At 45.7% G+C, this 21,982-nt stretch overlaps 1 protein-coding gene across 2 annotated transcripts in view; it reads left to right on the top strand.

Annotated features, from left to right (window-relative positions):
• Positions 1–21,982, top strand: part of DROSHA (drosha ribonuclease III) — a 604,359-nt gene that overhangs the window by 264,536 nt on the left and 317,841 nt on the right. For both annotated transcript variants that reach the window (XM_063922973.1, XM_063922974.1), the window contains one exon: positions 4,061–4,168. In XM_063922973.1, the coding sequence (XP_063779043.1) occupies positions 4,061–4,168 (108 nt within the window). The remainder of the gene's footprint in view (positions 1–4,060; positions 4,169–21,982) is intronic.

Here is a 21,982-nt window from a genome sequence, read left to right as displayed (position 1 = left end):
AATTCTTCGATGGGCGGAGAATCACGTACGAGCACTGTCAGCAGTGTTCATACCGGGAGTGGACAACTGGGAAGCAGACTTCCTCAGCAGGCACGACCTCCACCCGCGAGAGGGGGACTTCATCAAGAAGTCTTTGCGCAGATTGTAGGTCGGTGGGAACTGCCACAGGTGGACATGATGGCATCCCGCCTCAACAAAAAGCTACAGAGGTATTGCGCCAGGTCAAGAGACTCTCAGGCGATAGCTGTAGACGCACTGGTGACACAGTGGATGTTCCAGTCGGTTTATGTGTTTCCTCCTCTTCCTCTCTTACCCAAGGTGCTGAGAATCATAAGGAAAAGAGGAGTGAGAACAATACTCATTGTTCCGGATTGGCCAAGAAGGACTTGGTATCCAGAGCTGCAAGAAATGCTCACAGAGGACCCATGGCCTCTGCCTCTAGGGCAGGATCTGTTGCAGCAGGGACCTTGTCTGTTCTAAGACTTACCGCAGCTGCGTTTGACGGCATGGCGGTTGAACGCCGGATCCTAGTGAAAAAAAAAAAAAAAAGGATTCCGGATGAGGTTATTCCTACGCTGATAAAGGCTAGGAAGGACGTGACGGCTAAACATTATCACCGTATACGGCGAAAATATGTTGCTTGGTGTGAGGCCAGGAATGCCTCTACAGAGGAATTCCAGCTGGGCCGTTTCCTTCACTTCCTACAGTCGGGAGTGACTTTGGGCCTAAAATTGGGGTCCATTAAGGTCCAGATTTCGTCCATATCCATTTTCTTTCATAAAAAACTAGCTTCTCTACCTGAAGTTCAGACGTTTGTAAAGGGAGTGCTGCATATTCAGCCCCCTTTTGTGCCACCAGTGGCACCTTGGGATCTTAACGTGGTGTTGAGTTTCCTGAAATCTCACTGGTTTGAGCCACTTAAGACCGTGGAGTTAAAATATCTCACGTGGAAAGTGGTCATGCTATTGGCCTTAGCTTCGGCTAGGCGTGTGTCAGAATTGGCGGCTTTGTCATGTAAAAGCCCCTATCTGGTTTTCCATATGGACTGGGCAGAATTACGGACTCGTCCGCAATTTCTGCCAAAGGTGGTGTCATCTTTTCATTTGAACCAACCTATTGTGGTGCCTGCGGCTACTCGTGACTTGGAGGATTCCAAGTTACTAGATGTAGTCTGGGCTTTGAAGATTTGTGTAGCCAGAACGGCTGGAGTCAGGAAAACTGACTCGCTGTTTATCCTGTATGCATCCCACAAGCTGGGTGCTCCTGCTTCAAAGCAGACTATTGCTCGCTGGATCTGTAACACGATTCAGGAGGCTCATTCTGCGGCTGGCTTGCCGCCTCCAAAATCTGTAAAAGCCCATTCCACAAGGAAGGTGGGCTCTTCTTGGGCGGCTGCCCGAGGGGTCTCGGCATTACAGCTTTGCCGAGCAGCTACTTGGTCGGGTTCAAACACTTTTGCAAAGTTCTACAAGTTTGATACCCTGGCTGAGGAGGACCTTGTGTTTGCTCATTCGGTGCTGCAGAGTCATCTGCACTCTCCCGCCCGTTTGGGAGCTTTGGTATAATCCCCATGGTCCTTACGGAGTCCCCAGCATCCACTAGGACGTTAGAGAAAATAAGATTTTACTCACCGGTAAATCTATTTCTCGTAGTCCGTAGTGGATGCTGGGCGCCCATCCCAAGTGCGGACTTCTTCTGCAATACTTGTATATAGTTATTGCTTAAATAAGGGTTATGTTATGGTTGCATCAGGTTTTTCTGATGCTCTGTTGTTGTTCATACTGTTGACTTGGTATGTTATCACAAGTTATACGGTGTGATTGGTGTGGCTGGTATGAGTCTTACCCTGGATTCCAAAATCCTTTCCTTGTAATGTCAGCTCTTCCGGGCACAGTTTCCTTAACTGAGGTCTGGAGGAGGGGCATAGAGGGAGGAGCCAGTGCACACCAGTAGTACTAAATCTTTCTTAGAGTGCCCAGTCTCCTGCGGAGCCCGTCTATTCCCCATGGTCCTTATGGAGTCCCCAGCATCCACTACGGACTACGAGAAATAGATTTACCGGTGAGTAAAATCTTATTTTTTTAATTCAATACAAATGCAATAACAGTGCTTTGAGAATGACCGAAAATAGAATGTACAGTACATTCATGTTACACTTTCAAATGCCCTAGTTTCTTTGAAAATTGCAATATTCTAAACCCTTATCTGAAACTTTTGCATATTGAGCGTTTTAAAAGCTAATTCTGGTAACTGAAGGGTCTTTCTCAGAATTCTTTTACAATATTGAATGACAAGAGTAAAGATGATGGTCCTTCAAATACTACTGATGTAATTCTGTTATGTTGGGTACACACTATGCGGGATCTTTCAACAGAGCGGACAATTTGGTAAAGTATACACACTTATGAAGCGGCTGCTCGATACGTCGGGCCAGACATCGCAACTGGGCAGGCTCAGCCATGACGTCATTGTAGGCATTTCCTGCTGCTGCTGGCATATGGGACGGGCAGCTGTACACACGGCCAGACAACGGCTGTGTTGTAGGGCCAATTTGTTATGTTTGTGAATAATGTCCTTCACAGACATATCTGGTATACACACCCGTTGATGCATTACTGATATAATGAACAATGTATCTGTCTAGTGTGTACTCATTTTAAAGATGCGCAGGCACGTCGTACGGGTACAAAGAGGATCGGTACTGGGCGACGGATTTAACAAAGAATCCATTCGCACAGCCTATCGCAAGGTGATTGACAGAAAGAGGGCGTTCATGGGTTTCAACTGACCGTTTTCTGGGAGTGGTTGGAAAAACGCAGGCGTGTCCAAGCGTTTGCAGGGCGGGTGTCTGACGTCAATTCCGGGACCTAAAAGACTGAAGTGATCGCAGTGGCTGAGAAAGTCCAGTGCTACTCAGAAACTGCAATAAACTAATAAGCATTCGCACACTTGCAAAGCGAAAATACACTCCCCCATAGGCAGCGACTATCTGATCGCTACCCTGCAAAAAATAGCTGGCGAGCGATCAACTCTGAATGACCACCATTGGCTGCCAGCCCCATTTTAGTGAAAGCATAGTGGGTGCGTACATCGCATGCAGCCGGTTATGTCGCGACTTGTATGCACATCGCAGCCACAGGATGCATTTAATTTGCCGCCTGTCGGGAACCTGGCAGTCAGTATACCGACGCAGGAATCCTGACTGCTGACAATACCGACAGCCGGAATCCCTGTTTACAGGGGCTATTACCACTTGTGGGTGTTCACGATACCCATAGATTGGGAATATCCCGCACTTCCCGCTGACGGCATACTGAAGGCTGGGATACCATTGTCTGTATACTGATGGCCGGCATCCCGGATGTCGGTAATTCATACTGAACCCACTGCCACAATGTAAACGGATACATCTGTATATTGTCTGTGCAGTGCATTTGTGGCTTCATTTGTACAAGTGACTTAGGTCCTGATGCATGTTTATATGGAAATTCACAGCCACAAGGAAGCTGGTGTGCTATTCCGTCTAGTTACATTTATAATCCGGTAGTAAGTGCTGCGTCTGGTGATTCTGCCTCAGATCACCATCATGACCATTGGTCTCTATTAGCAATGGTTACAGGCATTGGGCAGCCTGCTATGCCCTCCAAAAGCCACAGCACCGACGGTGCTACCAGCGACATCACAAGACCAGTTCTGCACATGCGCCTGCACAGACCACCATATATCGTATTTGTACTCAAACCATCGGGTTAGCGTACAAATATAAATCAGGCACCTAGTTCCCCAAACAGAGACCTGTACTCTTAGCTGCCCATTATTCCTGTATTCCATGCTTTTAGTATTGGAAATAATTTCTTATTTTTTGTAAGTGGGACTAGAACAGTAACCTTGCTTGTATGTGTCTTGCTCATGTACTTCAGAAGTAATTGGAGATGTTCTATGCATAATGCTTTGCAATAACACAGTAACAGACCATTATTGACTGGCATCCAAGAGACGTTTTTATCTTGATTATTATCATTTATTATCTGTGGCTTAATATATATTTTTCTTCTCCTAGCATGCAATGATGTTGCCGGTGTTGACCCATCACATTCGATACCACAGGTGCCTGATGCATTTAGATAGACTAATTGGATATGTGTTTAAGGAGCGCTGCTTGCTGCAGGTAAGCAGATAGATACAGGTTTCCACATATTGGTGCTTTTACTCCCTGTATTAATAAAGGTGTCATTTCTGTAACATGGAAGGAATGAATAGACAATATCATATCTTATAGTGCAAAATAATATGTAGCAGATTTCAGTCTTCATATGAAATAAAGCGGAACATTCGCTTTGTATTGAGGTGTGTCCTAATACTGCAAAAAAAATGCTTTACAGCGATAGCATGGTCACTAGTTTTTTTGTTTTGTTTTGTTTTTCTACTTTTTCTTTTAATTACTGTTCAAAGACTTTATCTTAAGTTCTTTATCCAGGAGTTGGTTATCAGCTATTAAAAAAAAAAAAAAAAAAAAACACTACTGCTTAGTTGCATTGGCAAGTATGCATGGGAATAGACCATACAAAAGCAGGTAAAACCATCTTCCCTAATTAGGTCTTGATTTAGTCCCACGTAAATTGTAATGCATCAGCATTATGAATATGAATGGATTGCAGATGTGGCTGTATGGACTGCCTGATGCTTATGCATCGCACCGCTCTACTTTTATCGCACCTGAGACCAGCTGTCATCATTATCCTTGAAACTCTACCCTATTCTAGGTGCAAGAGATACAACTGTCATTCTTAGGATCCCTGAGCATACTGTATGCATGTAACTTTAGCTACACACGTATTACATTACCATAAGATGGTTCTGTGCTGTGTGGTTGCCAAGTTCATACCCAGAAACGCCCATTTTACAGACTTGTGGCGGGTTCGGAGATGTGTCCATCTCAGAATCACCAGGTGAAATGCAAAGATACGTATGATAGCTCCTGCACATGCAGCATTTGGTAAAATTGTCTAGATGTGGCCACATTCAGACTTGCATTCAGCTCAGAATCAAGCCCTTTAAAAGCTGGTAATAACTGGAGTGATCATAAAGTATGTCCACCCTGATCTGTCAGCCTACTGCAGCAGATTACCATGTGAGGTGGGAGCCACTCCGCTACCCAAGTACTATGGCTGCACAACTTGTGTTTTTTTTTTTTTGTCTTGTCCTTGAATAAAAGAGCAAAAATACTTGTTTAATCCTTTACAGTTTAACATCTCAATATTCAGCTTTGTCTTGTTTATGTACTTACAAATGTGTCAACATAATCTGTCCTCAAATTGTGCAAAATAGCCCTGTTTAGTGCACCACATACTTTATGACTTAGCTGTGCCAAAACATTAAACCTAAGTGTCTAGTACACTATAATCGAGCTAAGACGCACATTGCAGGAAAGACTAGCGAAGTTGATGAAGAGGTACACATTCTAGGGTAAAAAGTTAAAAGTCAAGTCCAATACGAGTGACCTCCATCCTTTATCAGCAATTTACTAATACACTACAGGGGGGGATTATGAATTCTTGGAGAGAGATAAAGTGGAGAAGTTGCCCGTGCCAGTCAATCAGCTTTTAACTTATTGGATGCTATAGGCAACGTCTTCAAGTTATCTCTCTACAAGACTTGACATATCTCCCCACTTAATGTAAACTAAGATGCAAAAGTAATGAAGAAGTAACAAGCATGGGAATCGCTCCAGGCATCTCACACTTTATGGCAAAAAGAATAGGTGTATGAGTACAGCTGGGAATAATTCCTTTGGTCTTTGCTATAAGGATTTAATTTTTTACTTGTTTTATTTGTATTTATTTACATTTTTAGTCCTTTTCATTTTAAACTTACCTGCTCTTTTTTTCTGCCTTTTTACGTTACATAATGTTGTTGCCAAATACTATGCACTTTGGACAATAGCTAAACAGATTAAAGACAAAAAGTGGTTTCTGCTTTTGTGTTTCCCAGTATACGAGCTTCAGTGCTTCTATAAGCTAATTAAACTGTGCGTTTCTAAAATGTAGTTTTGATAGCACTCTTACAGTATGAACTGTTGCTAGTTCAAGTCAGCACTAGGTATCGTCAGATCCAAAAATAATCTGCAGCTGCACAGATTTTTTCCCATTACGGTATGGAAATCTCACTTCTTTTTTTTTTTTCAGCAACTCTACTGGATTGAGGATAAAACACATTAATAATTTCCATGTCCAGAAATCCCACAATTTTATTAGCCCAGCAATGTTCCAAGAACACCTTGAGGGCAATTGAACCTCCCTCTGTATATTGTTATCACTGTAGGGCTGATTAAGAGGTAGTTGCTATGGTGATGTCTACCAATAGTGAGAATTTGTGTGAGGTCCCGGGGGTGGGTGTCATTGTCCAATGCAGTCCTGTTGCAACCATTTTGGAGGAGTGTCTGTCTGCCACTGTGTCTCCTTATGCAGTTGTCAAGGCTCAGGTGCCCTAGTTGAGACAGACATGTGAGTGGGGAGTTAGTACCCTGGCATGGCTATACTTGCTGTGGGGGAATGGGTGTAATGCCCTTTTAAAGTAATTTGACTCTAGGGCTTGGGGGCAGAGGAATAGTAGAGAAAAACTTCACTGCTCACAGGGGAGGAGGGGTCAGGTGCAAAATACAGGGACATACTGTATTACACTGGGGTTGGGGTAGTTATATAGCATGGCAGAGGTTCTCAAACGCTAGCATTACAGTCCAAGTATTAAGGATATCCATGCTTGATCCCAGATGTTTAAATCAATTTTACTGAGGTGCTAATTAAGTCACCTGTGCTCAAGCATACCCTTAAAATCTGGACCATAATGGTGGAGTTTGGGAACCTCTGCAACATGGCATTTTTTTACATCCAAGGGGGTGGTGGGCAATGTTAATGGGATCTTTTACTGCTGGATAGATCTATTGCAATGTGGGAGTTGGAAGTCATTTTACAATGTGGGGCCTATGGACACACAGACGTGTGAGGCATCCACATGCAAATATATGTATTTTTTAATACAATATTTTAATTAGTTTTTAAACATATGTTTTTACTGTAACTTGATGCAATTTTTTTTTTTTTTCAAAGTGACCATTTTTGAGTAACATTTGTAACGTGAGTGACATTGTCAGTCAGGTAATAAATATACTGTATTGCTCTGTTAGAGCACTGACAGATGCTGATTTTAAACCCTAGTATAAGTTCCTAAAAACAGCATTTGTCAATGTGTTAATATGTCACATAAAATATGTTGTTTAAGGAACATCAGGGTGCTCTATATTTAACATAGAACAAGTTGGGGTCACTGTTGCTGGCGTCACATCTAATTGATCTTCTGCAGTCTACTGTGATTTCACTGTGAATCATTCACTCTCAGCTGTATATTACATTTTACTGGTAGTTTTCCTTTATAATCAGTGCTGCCTCTTCTGTCCCTGTCTCACTTGTCTTCTCAGCTGTGCAGCGTCACATTGTCTGAATATTTTACACAACCCATGAGCCATCATATTGTTTTCTCTCCAACTAATGCAGTGTTTGCTGTTTCTCATAATAGCAGTCTTACATCATAATCTGACTTTCTCACTGTTTGCACAAAATACCCTTATGTTATTGTCACTACCGTACAGAGACATGCCCAGTACAGATTAATCCATTTCCTGGCCAAAACTGTGTTACAGAACATTAATCCTCCATACAGAGAAGCTGTGAGTAAATCTTTCACTGTCAGTGGACCTGCAAGGAACAAATAAACCCCTGTCCTCTTCAGAATAAAATACAATCCCATTTCTTGCAGACAAGTTTGCACTGCACAGATGAACCTGCTCCTTTCAAATGTAACCTGCATATTAATCCCTTAGGCATACCTTCCAACTGTCCTGATTTTCTGGGACTGTCCCACCTGCGGGCTGCAGTGTCCCGCGGTGGTTGTGGGGGGTAGGGGGTATTTGGGCAGTTTGGAGGCTCCCTGGGACACTTGCTTCTAATACCCCTTTCACACTGACAATAGCTGGGTCGCACCCGGGAATGTGTACGCAGGTGCTTCATAGTTGCGACCCGGCTTGAGACCCCTTCAGACTTGCGGCCCGAATCAACATATTGCTGGGTTGGTGACATCACCGCTGACGCTACCAGAGGCTGTGCTTGGAGATAATCATCTCCAAGCACAGCCTCCTATGAGAACGACTGCCAGGTCGCCTTGATCCGGCATATCCGTTCACACTACACTGCATCCCGGGGATCCCGGATTCAACCCTGGTCGAGACCTGGGATGAAATGCCGGGACGCTCGTCCTGGGATATTGTTCCTGTACCCTTTCTGAGCAAATTCCCGGGTTGATGTGCGTTCATGTGCAATAAGCCGGGAGTTTTTTGTCGGGCTGAAAGGGGTATAAATGTTGGGAGGTATGCCTTAAGTGTGCGAGGAGTTATTAACCCTTGCCTGCCTTGAAAGGTATACAGCTATTTTTAGCAGCTGTTCAACTATATAATACAGTGATAGTTAAATCCATTATACAAAACTGTCAGAATGAAGCGTTGTTTTCTGCTTGAGGCCACTAGCAAAGCATGTCCACTTCCTGGAGTGATCTAGGAGATGACTATGCAAAGGGTATGTATCAAATGTACTAAACAGGGATCAAAAATGTTTTCTCTAACGTCCTAAGTGGATGCTGGGGACTCCGTAAGGACCATGGGGAATAGCGGCTCCGCAGGAGACTGGGCACAAAAGTAAAAGCTTTAGGACTACCTGGTGTGCACTGGCTCCTCCCCCTATGACCCTCCTCCAAGCCTCAGTTAGATTTTTGTGCCCGAACGAGAAGGGTGCACACTAGGTGGCTCTCCTGAGCTGCTTAGTGAAAAGTTAGTTTTAGGTTTTTTATTTTCAGTGAGACCTGCTGGCAACAGGCTCACTGCACCGAGGGACTAAGGGGAGAAGAAGCGAACTCACCTGCGTGCAGAGTGGATTGGGCTTCTTAGGCTACTGGACATTAGCTCCAGAGGGACGATCACAGGCCCAGCCATGGATGGGTCCCAGAGCCGCGCCGCCGGCCCCCTTACAGAGCCAGAAGACTGAAGAGGTCCGGGAAATCGGCGGCAGAAGACGTCCTGTCTTCAATAAGGTAGCGCACAGCACCGCAGCTGTGCGCCATTGCTCTCAGCACACTTCACACTCCGGTCACTGAGGGTGCAGGGCGCTGGGGGGGGTGCCCTGAGACGCAATAAAAACACCTTAGATGGCTAAAAATACATCACATATAGCTCCTGGGCTATATGGATGCATTTAACCCCTGCCAGTTTTTCCTTAAAAAAGCGGGAGAAAGGCCGCCGAGAAGGGGGCGGAGCCTATCTCCTCAGCACACAAGCGCCATTTTCCCTCACAGCTCCGTTGGAGGGAAGCTCCCTGGCTCTCCCCTGCAGTCCTGCACTACAGAAACAGGGTAAAACAAGAGAGGGGGGGCACTAAATTTGGCAGATTAATAATACAGCAGCTATATAAGGGAAAAACACTTATATAAGGTTATCCCTGTATATATATAGCGCTCTGGTGTGTGCTGGCAAACTCTCCCTCTGTCTCCCCAAAGGGCTAGCGGGGTCCTGTCCTCTATCAGAGCATTCCCTGTGTGTGTGCTGTGTGTCGGTACGTTGTGTCGACATGTATGAGGAGGAAAATGGTATGGAGGCGGAGCAATTGCCTGTAATAGTGATGTCACCCCCTAGGGTGTCTACACCTGACTGGATGGTCGTATGGAAGGAATTACGTGATACGTGATAGCGTCAGCACTTTGTTGACGACATGAGACAGCCGGAAAAACAGTTAATACCTGTCCAGGCGTCTCAAACACCGTCAGGGGCTCTAAAGCGCCCGTTACCTCAGATGGTCGACACAGACCCAGACACGGACACTGACTCCAGTGTCGACGGTGAGGAAACAAACGTATTTTCCAGTAGGGCCACACGTTACATGATCACGGCAATGAAGGAGGTTTTGAACATTTCTGATACTACAAGTACCACAAAAAAGGGTATTATGTGGGGTGTGAAAAAACTACCCGTAGTTTTTCCTGAATCAGATGAATTAAATGAGGTGTGTGATGAAGCGTGGGTTTCCCCCGATAAAAAACTGCTAATTTCTAAAAAAAATATTGGCATTATACCCTTTCCCGCCAGAGGTTAGGGCGCGTTGGGAAACACCCCCTAGGGTAGATAAGGCGCTCACACGCTTTTCAAAACAAGTGGCGTTACCGTCTCCGGATACGGCCGCCCTCAAGGAGCCAGCTGATAGAAAGCTGGAAAATATCCTAAAAAGTATATACACACATACTGGTGTTATACTGAGACCAGCAATCGCCTCAGCCTGGATGTGCAGTGCTGGGGTGGCTTGGTCGGATTCCCTGACTGAAAATATTGATACCCTGGACAGGGACAGTATATTATTGACTATAGAGCATTTAAAGGATGCATTTCTATATATGCGAGATGCACAGAGGGATATTTGCACTCTGGCATCAAGAGTAAGTGCGCTGTCCATTTCTGCCAGAAGAGGGTTATGGACGCGACAGTGGTCAGGTGATGCGGATTCCAAACGGCATATGGAAGTATTGCCGTATAAAGGGGAGGAGTTATTTGGGGTCGGTCTATCGGACCTGGTGGCCACGGCAACGGCTGGGAAATCCACCTTTTTACCCCAGGTCACCTCTCAGCAGAAAAAGACACCGTCTTTTCAGGCTCAATCCTTTCGTCCCCATAAGGGCAAGCGGGCAAAAGGCCACTCATATCTGCCCCGGGGCAGAGGTAGGGGAAAAAGACTTGTCAAAGTCAGAAAAATATTTCTATGCACACTACCATATTTGCACCTCACACAGGTCCGTGCTGCGCATGCGTACGCTCTCCCGTACGTGCGCATACTCACAGTCGCGGGCACCCGCAGGCGCACGGTATTCGTATTTACGGTAGAGTTTATGTGATCGTAGTGTGCGACTCAATCGTTACATATTTTCACTATATAATGTATTTTGTAGATCATGGTCCCTTTGATAGATTCTGAAAGTTTAGTTAACATAGCATGTTCCTGAACAGAGAGATCCCTCTTTGTATTGTACGAAGGGTCTAACAGGGGTCATACAGTGGTGTTTGGTACCCATCGGAAGAGTATTTAAATAGCAATATTCCGGTGTTGGTTTGGAGCGGATTAATCGCTCGTGCGAATAGTTATGGACATAAGAAGTTTATGTCCATTTACTATTATTTGTTCTTACTTATCCATGCGGCGGGAAACCCAGTATCCCACCCACCTGAACAGTTGGAAGCAGTCACAGCCCACCTGTATGAATCAACCTATGACCTTTTGTTATAATGCGAAGCCGAATTCCTGTGTCCAATGAACAATGAGATTGTAGGGACCATTGAATTGTATTGTGTGTGGGGCATAAATAGGCAGGCCGACCATATCCAGTGCACTCTCTTCAACGGTTCTCATTGCTGATAATCGGGAGCTGGATATCGAGGCGCATGCGATCGTTTCCCCTTGTGCGTAAGTGTTTCTCCGCAACCATATTGATCTTCTTGTTATTGTGAGCCAATTTCTCTCTCTCTCTCTCTTCTCCTCTTTCTCTCTTATTTTCCCTTAAATAGTAATTGTATTGTATTTCCTGTGTAGTTATCTGGTTAGGTAGTCTATGTTATATTGTAGTGTATGATTTGTATTTGTATTAATTCTTTTGCAAGTATATCATTCATAATATATATATTAGGCGTTGGACCCTGAGCACGGTATCTGTGTATTTCTTATAGTGTTAAGTATTCTCAGAGCGTCGGTGACGCTAGAACAGCTTTAAAGGTAATAAGGTTATACTGTGTTGCATTTACACTCTATCATTACACTAAGGTTTTACTGCACAATACACTGTTTATGGTTTAGATATAAAGGTTTAACATTGTGAGCGTCAGCGCCGCTGGTGATCTCCTCGTGGTCCCGAGCGTCCGCTACGCTATAGTGAATCATTAAGTTAGTCAGCAGCCAATAGCGTGCCTGCCTGTGATCTCTTGGCCGTGAGCGAACGTGACGCTTGAGCGTCTCGACTACGGCTAAGCGATTGTTACGCAACGAGCGTACCCTTACGGTACTTCATACGTAGATAGCGTACAGTGTTCTTAGACCTCATAAAGGGTATTATATAAGATAAATATTTAGCTTTATCAATTGCGGGCTCGTCCTGTCCTTCACACATCTGCACTAGGTAATTTCAGCAGACATTATCCAGCAGCAAAGGGCGGGAGATCATATTCCTCGTAGTGCTGTTTGGATAAGCGTCTGCTTCTCTTAGTAAAGGGTGCTGAAGGAATCCGGGAACCGGAGGTAAGAACAACACGCTAGTCTCTTTTAAAACTGTTTATTTTTCTGTCTTGCGTACACACGCACGCACACATATATATCTGCATTTCTTTTTTTCATTTGTGTATTTTCGTATATCACTCTCCTGTTTGCCAGTTTTATAGTTGATAAACGTGCTAAGAGAGATTTGCCGCTATTTCATAGTTTAAGAGTAAAAAGGTAATATAGTTAAAGTATAGACAAACACAGCTGTGCCTGAGAGACAAGGCGAAGTCAGTGTGGTGCGCGGTAGATGATAAAGGATCATCTACATTGATAAACGTATAAATTGTGTTACGGTGGATCTTTGCTTTGCGTACACGTGTCTCTAACAAAGGACTGAGACTTGCGTACGCAACCCAAGGGCCGACGCACGCAGCGTATATTACGCAACGGAGCATACGGGTACGCCCACGTAACTCAAATCACAAGTGTTAATTTTTTTCAACGCGGTAAATAACGCAAGGCGATAAATCGTGCAAATCTATTTTAACATTCGAAATTTAAATTAACAGATCCTTCTCCTAATTTGTAACACATCTGGTCTAAAGAGAAATTTCTGCGCAGAAATAGAAATAGAAACAAAAGTGTATATGTGGTGAGTGAGTGTTTGTTTTTACAATTTTTGAGGTTGAACCACAAGAAAAGTCGAGTTCTCGTGAGGTACATGCGTGTAAGTGACGTACATGGTGGCTAGGGAGGCATCCCTGGTTAAAACATACAATTTGAGCATTAGAGTGTAGCAGACCAGGAGGTCATACTGTAACAGACCAGGAGGTCATAGCAGACCAGCAGGTTCAGGTACAGCAGACAAGGAAGTCCGCTATACAGTCCACAGGCACAACACCAAGAAAGGGTTGGTGCAACACCCATATAGGCCATACAAGCTCTGGCTGAAGGAATTTGCAGCCGTAATTTTCGATTCCACTGGTCGCTCCGTACATAAGATTAGTTGCTTATGTGCTGAACGATTGTACCGCACGTAATTGTGTGCATTAGTAAACCTGACCGGTACTATTTGTGTACGAAGGTCATAAACGCTATTTGTACATTCTAACGTGATTTGTGTAATTTTTTTTATTTTAAGGGAGGTTCGCTGCTCACTCAGGAACTATCCAACAACCAATAGTTACTGGAAAGAGTAAGTGTTCTTCGGATCACCCTCACAGCTTCCAGTAAATAGAGGTTCAGGTCGCAGGGGCCCTGGGTCGAGTACGCCAGCACCATATCGGTGTGATCAGGTCGTATTGGTCGGCGTGGGCGAGTGAGTGGGGTACTCGGTAAACCGCCACCGTCAGCCTATTTTGAACATTTTGGTTTGCGTAAGGGTTGGCTGAATAAAGCAACACCTTCGAACTATGGGGGCCACTTGTTCAGGTAGGGGGCGATCAACCTCGGTTCGGGTTGATTCAGTGAACCGACCAGTCGGGTCGGCAAGGTACGTAATGTGTGAGAAATACGGAAGTCACACAGAAGCTTTATGTGATGAATGGGAGAGAATGACGGTACATGACGGGGAGAAATTCCCAAGAGTAGGTAGCTTCAGCACAGAAGTGTTAACGAATTTAAGGAGAAGGATATGTCTCATTAAATCAGCAAAGAGACGAATCAAGCATTATGATTATTTACAGTTGTGGCAACAGGAGGGTGACATACAGAGAGGATTGGCTCAGGCGGCGGGATCTGGCTCGATCAGAAAACTGATAGCCACGGCCCCACCGCCACCATATATATCAGGAGAGAAATTGGTTGCGGAGAATGACGCACTAAGGTGTAACACACAAACACTTAGCAACTGTGTAAATGTTAAAGATAATGTTAACCAATTAACCAATGCAAGTATTAACCCGTGCAAGTTGTACCCTGTTTTGAACTTTCCTCAGGAGTGTGATCAAGAGGACGAATCGGCAACAATTTCAGCGCTCTCTCTAGCAGCCACCATAGCAGAGACCACAGTAGGCACAGCTCCACCCCCGAGATTAGTAACAAAGGCCCCTAGCGGAGGGATAGGTGAGGTCGTATCAACGGGTAAGTACGGCACCATACACTATGCTGAAACTATCTCACCACAGCCTGTAGAATCTACACAGAATGAGGTTGTTAGAGTTAATCCTGTTAAGGTAATAGTAGTTCCAAATGGGAAAACAGACACTTCAGGAGTCACTCCTGTTAGGAACATTGCCATGTACAGCCCATTTTCCCGAATGGAATTAAGGACCATAGTGTCGGAATTCCCTGACCCTAGAAAAGACTTAGTTGCCAGCCAAAAATACATCAGAGACCTAGGTAACACTGTAGAGCCCAACAATAAAGACTGGCAGATATTGCTGAGAGCATGTTTACCCTCCAATGTCGACGCAGCTCAATTTTTAGCTGACTGTGGATTAGATCAGGATGTACCTCTTACAGAAGTGTACAACAAAGACAATGTAAAAAGAATAAGTTTACAGTTAAAGGAGTATTTCCCAGCCGTAGTTAAATGGAACAAAATATTCTCCATTAAACAGAAGGAGTCAGAAACAGCTGCAGAGTATTTTCACAGAGCATTATCAGAAATGGCAAAATACACAGGCATCGAGGACATTAAAACAAACATAAACCATCGAGAAGTAGCAGTATCGGTACTGATGGATGGTTTAAAAGAGTCATTGAAGACTAGGGTACAGACCACACAACCATGTTGGCGAGGTCTGTCTGTGGCTACTTTGAGAGAGGCTGCTATTGACCACGATAGGAACATCACCAGACACAGGGAACAACAAGGTGATAAATTAATGGCAGTAAGTATACAGGCCCTGACCACAAGGCAGCCTTTGTTTATATCACCAAACTCTGTGGGTAAGTCAAATGTGGTTACTTGTTATTCTTGTCATAAACAGGGACACATGGCACGAGATTGTAGAGTGAAAAATTCACGAAACTCATACCAACCCCCTAGACAACGACACGACACACGACATTGGGATCAGGGTCCGCAGAAACGGAGTTATGAGCCACATACAGGGGAAACAAAAAGATATCCCCCGAACAGAGACTGGCAAGCCTCTGGTAGCTCCCAATTAACTCCATCACAAGTAGTTGCTGCCAGCGGGATTCAGGGAGGTCACCATACCCAATAGGGGTGTGGCCATACCTGTAATCTGCAGCCAGTAAAATTGATTGCAAGCCTTGGAAGTGAACCAGAAATTGCAATCAATGTAGCTGGTAAATCATTAAACTTTCTTGTAGACACAGGGGCGGCCAAATCAGTGATAAATTCGACAGTGGGCATGAGAACCACTGGTAAGACAATTCCAGCCATAGGGGTAACGGGAGTAGTCCAGCACTACCCTGTTAGCAAACCAGCCGAGATTACAATAGGGCCTTTACATACCAAGCATTCCTTTTTGCTGGCTGCATCGGCACCGACTAATCTCCTGGGAAGAGACTTACTGTGTAAAATGGGGTGCGTCATTTATTGTACTCCTGAAGGTGTATTCTTGGACATACCTGAGAATCACGCTCAGGAAGTGCGAGACATGTTAGACTCCCCGTCAAAATTAATGTCACATACCATTATGACAAATAGGACTCCCTCCCAAGTAGAAGAAATGACATCTCAGATACCAGAGTCACTTTGGACTAAAGATGGACAGGACACTGGATTAATGGCAAACGTAGCTCCGGTAGTTGTACAAGTAAAAGATGGTAGGATAGCTCCAAAAAATCCCACAGTACCCTCTGAAGCCAGAGGTGGAGTTAGGAGTGTATCCCGTAATAGAGCGCTTGCTACAACAGGGCATTCTGGTAAGAACGTCCAGCACTGCCAATAGTCCCATCTTCCCTGTTAAAAAGAGTGGGGGGAGGGGTTACCGGCTAGTGCAGGATCTAAGGGGGATTAACAAAATAGTTGAGTCAGTTCCCCGTAGTGCCAAATCCAGCTGTCATCCTAATGCAAATCCCTCCCACTGCGAAATTTTTCACTGTTATTGACCTCTGCTCCGCTTTCTTTTCGGTACCTCTGCACCCTGACAGTCAATATTTGTTTGCATTTACATACAGAGGAGTCCAATACACATGGACTCGATTACCACAAGGATTCATAGATAGCCCAAGTATATTTTCCCAGGCTTTGCATGATTGTTTACAGTCTTTCCAACCAGTGAGTGGATCAGTATTAATACAGTACGTGGATGATCTACTACTGTGTTCTGATTCATTGGAAGCATCCCTGAAGGATACGAAACAGCTCCTGTTTCATCTTTCAGACACAGGACACAAGGTTTCCAAAGACAAGTTGCAATTATGCCAAACTAAGGTAAAATATTTGGGACACTGTCTAACACAAGGACTGAGACACCTGACCGCTGATAGAATTCAAGCAATTAGAGACATGACTCTGCCACAAACCCAGCAACAGATCAGAACATTTTTAGGAATGTGTGGGTATTGCCGTAACTGGATCCCAGGGTTTTCCATTCTAGCGTTACCCTTGCAGGAGATGGTCTCCTCAAACAAACCTGATCGGATTTCGCATACAGACGAGTCCGAGACAGCATTTGAGAGACTTAAACAGTGCCTAACGCAGGCACCAGCATTGGGTATGCCAGACTATGGGAAACCCTTTGAACTATACGGAACAGAAAGTGCTGGTTGCGCGGCAGGCGTACTAACCCAAAAGCACGGTGATGCCAGCAGGCCGGTAGCATATTACAGCGCTCAGCTAGATACGGTAGCGCGATCCCTCCCCACATGCTTGCGAAGCGTTGCTGCGATAGCATTGCTAGTAACGAAAAGCGAAGACGTCGTGCTAGGTCACAACCTCACAATTCATACACCACATGCAGTGTCAGCCTTGTTAAATTCTGCCCAAACCAGACACGTCTCATCAGCGCGGTTTACAAGATGGGAATTGGCACTAATGGCCCCCGTAAACATCACCATAAGGAGATGCAGTGCATTAAATCCTGCAACATATCTCCCAGGTGTGCCTGGACAGGCACAAAGGGTGGAGGATGAGCGTGGTGGGGAAGGAGAATTTAATACAAAGGAAGACACACATGATTGTATGGAATATTTGACCCAAAATTTTACCGCAAGGCCTGACATCAGTGACAACCCACTGGAAGATGTAGAACTTACGTTCTACACGGACGGTAGTTGTCATAGACAGTCAGACTCGGGAGACTTGTGTACTGGATACGCAGTCGTAGATGACCAAGGCACCATAGAAGCGGAACCGCTAGGCCCACCTCACTCAGCCCAGGTTGCTGAACTGGTCGCCCTAACCAGAGCATGTGAATTGGCTAAGGGCAAATCAGCCAATATCTACACCGATTCTAGATACGCATTCGGGGTAGTCCATGATTTCGGAGCCCTATGGCGCCTCAGAAATTTCATGACGGCAGCTGGTACACCGGTAGCGCATGCAGCTCACATAAAAAGGCTTCTAACAGCGATACAGGAACCCGACAGAGTGGCTGTTATCAAATGTAAAGCACACACGTATAGCCAAGACCCAGTATCACTTGGTAACAGCCGAGCAGACGAAGCTGCTAAATTAGCAGCTGCTACCCCCAGACAGACAGACACCACACAACTGATGGTATTTAATACCATCAACACACAGAAGTTGTGTGAGATGCAAAATTTGTGTTCCACACAGGAAAAGGCAGTCTGGAAGGCAAAAGGATATGGCCAGGAGTCCTCAGGACTCTGGACGGATGGACACGGTAAACCAGTGGCCCCCAGAGCATACCTTCCATGTTTAGCTGAGGGAGCCCACGGGCTGACTCATCTGGGCAAGGAAGGGATGTGCAAGTTGGTAAGAGCATATTGGTGTGCCCCAGGATTTTCATCTCATGCGAGTAAAAGGGCAATGTCATGCCTTACCTGTCTGAGAAAGAACATCGGAAAGGCAATACCTACAGAACCATCTCATATCCCACCTGCCGGCGGCCGCCTCTTCCCAGGAACAGAAGCCCTCCCCCGCTTCTGCCAAGTCCTCAGCATGACGCTGGGGCCTTACAAGCGAACTCAGGTACGGTGGGGGGTCGTCTCAATAATTTCAGCGCGCAGTGGGCTCACTTGCAAGTGGACCCCTGGATCCTGCAGGTAGTATCTCAGGGGTACAAATTGGAATTCGAGACGTCTCCCCCTCGCCGGTTCCTGAAGTCTGCTTTACCAACGTCTCCCTCCGACAGGGAGGCGGTATTGGAAGCCATTCACAAGCTGTATTCCCAGCAGGTGATAATCAAGGTACCCCTCCTACAACAGGGAAAGGGGTATTATTCCACGCTGTTTGTGGTACCGAAGCCGGACGGCTCGGTGAGACCTATTTTAAATCTGAAATCCTTGAACACTTACATACAAAGGTTCAAATTCAAGATGGAGTCACTCAGAGCAGTGATAGCGAACCTGGAAGAAGGGGACTATATGGTGTCTCTGGACATCAAGGATGCTTACCTCCATGTCCCAATTTGCCCTTCTCACCAAGGGTACCTCAGGTTTGTAGTACAGAACTGTCACTATCAGTTTCAGACGCTGCCGTTTGGATTGTCCACGGCACCCCGGGTCTTTACCAAGGTAATGGCCGAAATGATGATTCTTCTTCGAAGAAAAGGCGTCTTAATTATCCCTTACTTGGACGATCTCCTGATAAGGGCAAGGTCCAGGGAACAGTTAGAGGTCGGAGTAGCACTATCTCAAGTAGTGCTACGACAGCACGGGTGGATTCTAAATATTCCAAAATTGCAGCTGATTCCGACCACACGTCTGCTGTTCCTAGGGATGATTCTGGACACAGTCCAGAAAAAGGTGTTTCTCCCGGAGGAGAAAGCCAGGGAGTTATCCGAGCTAGTCAGGAACCTCCTAAAACAAGGCCAAGTGTCAGTGCATCAATGCACAAGGGTCCTGGGAAAAATGGTGGCTTCTTACGAAGCGATTCCATTCGGCAGATTCCACGCAAGAACTTTTCAGTGGGATCTGCTGGACAAATGGTCCGGATCGCTTCTTCAGATGCATCAGCGGATAACCCTGTCTCCAAGGACAAGGGTGTCTCTCCTGTGGTGGTTGCAGAGTGCTCATCTTCTAGAGGGCCGCAGATTCGGCATTCAGGACTGGGTCCTGGTGACCACGGATGCCAGCCTGAGAGGCTGGGGAGCAGTCACACAGGGAAGAAATTTCCAGGGCTTGTGGTCAAGCCTGGAGACATCACTTCACATAAATATCCTGGAGCTAAGAGCCATCTACAATGCTCTGAGCCTAGCAAGACCTCTGCTTCAAGGTCAGCCGGTGCTGATCCAGTCGGACAACATCACGGCAGTCGCCCACGTAAACAGACAGGGCGGCACAAGAAGCAGGAGGGCAATGACAGAAGTTGCAAGGATTCTTCGCTGGGCAGAAAATCATGTGATAGCACTGTCAGCAGTGTTCATTCCGGGTGTGGACAACTGGGAAGCAGACTTCCTCAGCAGACACGACCTCCACCCGGGGGAGTGGGGACTTCACCCAGAAGTCTTCCACATGATTGTGAACCGTTGGGAAAAACCAAAGGTGGACATGATGGCGTCCCGCCTCAACAAAAAACTAGACAGATATTGCGCCAGGTCAAGGGACCCTCAGGCAATAGCTGTGGACGCTCTGGTAACACCATGGGTGTACCAGTCAGTGTATGTGTTCCCTCCTCTGCCTCTCATACCCAAGGTACTGAGGATCATAAGAAGGAGAGGAGTAAGGACTATACTCGTGGCTCCGGATTGGCCAAGAAGGACTTGGTACCCGGAACTTCAAGAGATGCTCACAGAGGACCCGTGGCCTCTACCTCTAAGAAAGGACCTGCTCCAGCAGGGACCCTGTCTCTTCCAAGACTTACCGCGGCTGCGTTTGACGGCATGGCGGTTGAACGCCGGATCCTGAAGGAAAAAGGCATTCCGGATGAAGTCATCCCTACCCTGATCAAAGCCAGGAAGGATGTAACCGTACAACATTATCACCGTATTTGGCGTAAATATGTTGCGTGGTGCGAGGCCAGGAAGGCCCCTACAGAGGAATTTCAACTGGGTCGTTTCCTGCATTTCCTACAAACAGGACTGTCTATTGGCCTAAAATTAGGGTCCATTAAGGTTCAGATTTCGGCCCTGTCGATTTTCTTCCAAAAAGAACTGGCTTCAGTTCCTGAAGTACAGACGTTTGTCAAGGGGGTACTGCATATACAACCTCCTTTTGTGCCTCCAGTGGCACCTTGGGATCTAAATGTAGTTTTGGGATTCCTAAAATCACATTGGTTTGAATCACTTTCCACTGTCGACTTAAAATATCTCACATGGAAGGTGGTAATGCTGTTAGCCCTGGCTTCAGCCAGGCGTGTCTCAGAATTGGCGGCTTTATCCTATAAAAGCCATTACCTAATTTTTCATACGGACAGGGCAGAATTGAGGACTCGTCCTCAATCTCTCCCTAAGGTGGTTTCAGCATTTCACTTGAACCAGCCTATTGTGGTGCCTGCGGCTACTAGGGACTTGGAGGACTCCAAGTTGCTGGACGTAGTCAGGGCCCTGAAAATATATGTTTCCAGGACGGCTGGAGTCAGAAAATCTGACTCGCTATTTATCCTGTATGCACCCAACAAGCTGGGTGCTCCTGCTTCTAAGCAGACTATTGCTCGCTGGATTTGTAGTACAATTCAGCTTGCACATTCTGTGGCAGGCCTGCCACAGCCAAAATCTGTAAATGCCCATTCCACAAGGAAGGTGGGCTCATCTTGGGCGGCTGCCCGAGGGGTCTCTGCTTTACAACTTTGCCGAGCAGCTACTTGGTCAGGGGCAAACACGTTTGCTAAATTCTACAAATTTGATACCCTGGCTGAGGAGGACCTGGAGTTCTCTCATTCGGTGCTGCAGAGTCATCCGCACTCTCCCGCCCGTTTGGGAGCTTTGGTATAATCCCCATGGTCCTTACGGAGTCCCCAGCATCCACTTAGGACGTTAGAGAAAATAAGAATTTACTTACCGATAATTCTATTTCTCATAGTCCGTAGTGGATGCTGGGCGCCCATCCCAAGTGCGGATTGTCTGCAATACTTGTACATAGTTATTGTTACAAAAATCGGGTTATTATGGTTGTGAGCCATCTTTTCAGAGGCTCCTCTGTTATCATGCTGTTAACTGGGTTCAGATCACAGGTTGTACGGTGTGATTGGTGTGGCTGGTATGAGTCTTACCCGGGATTCAATATCCTTCCTTGTTGTGTACGCTCGTCCGGGCACAGTATCCTAACTGAGGCTTGGAGGAGGGTCATAGGGGGAGGAGCCAGTGCACACCAGGTAGTCCTAAAGCTTTTACTTTTGTGCCCAGTCTCCTGCGGAGCCGCTATTCCCCATGGTCCTTACGGAGTCCCCAGCATCCACTACGGACTATGAGAAATAGAATTATCGGTAAGTAAATTCTTATTATTGCTTCTCTGCTTAATAACTTGCATTAATAATGCTGACATTACCACTAAAAAAATTAATTAAAAATTAAAAAAACTATTTCAGTTGGTCAGGTTATTCTTGGACACACATACCATCCAGTAGGTGCCCTCTACCTGGCTGTGTGGTTTACACTAATAAGACCCAT

This window comes from Pseudophryne corroboree, chromosome 5 (assembly GCF_028390025.1).
Source record: "Pseudophryne corroboree isolate aPseCor3 chromosome 5, aPseCor3.hap2, whole genome shotgun sequence".
In the NCBI taxonomy this organism is placed as follows: Eukaryota; Metazoa; Chordata; class Amphibia; order Anura; family Myobatrachidae; genus Pseudophryne; species Pseudophryne corroboree.
Note: the sequence above shows the minus strand (reverse complement) of the source record. Positions and strands in the feature narration are given on the sequence as shown.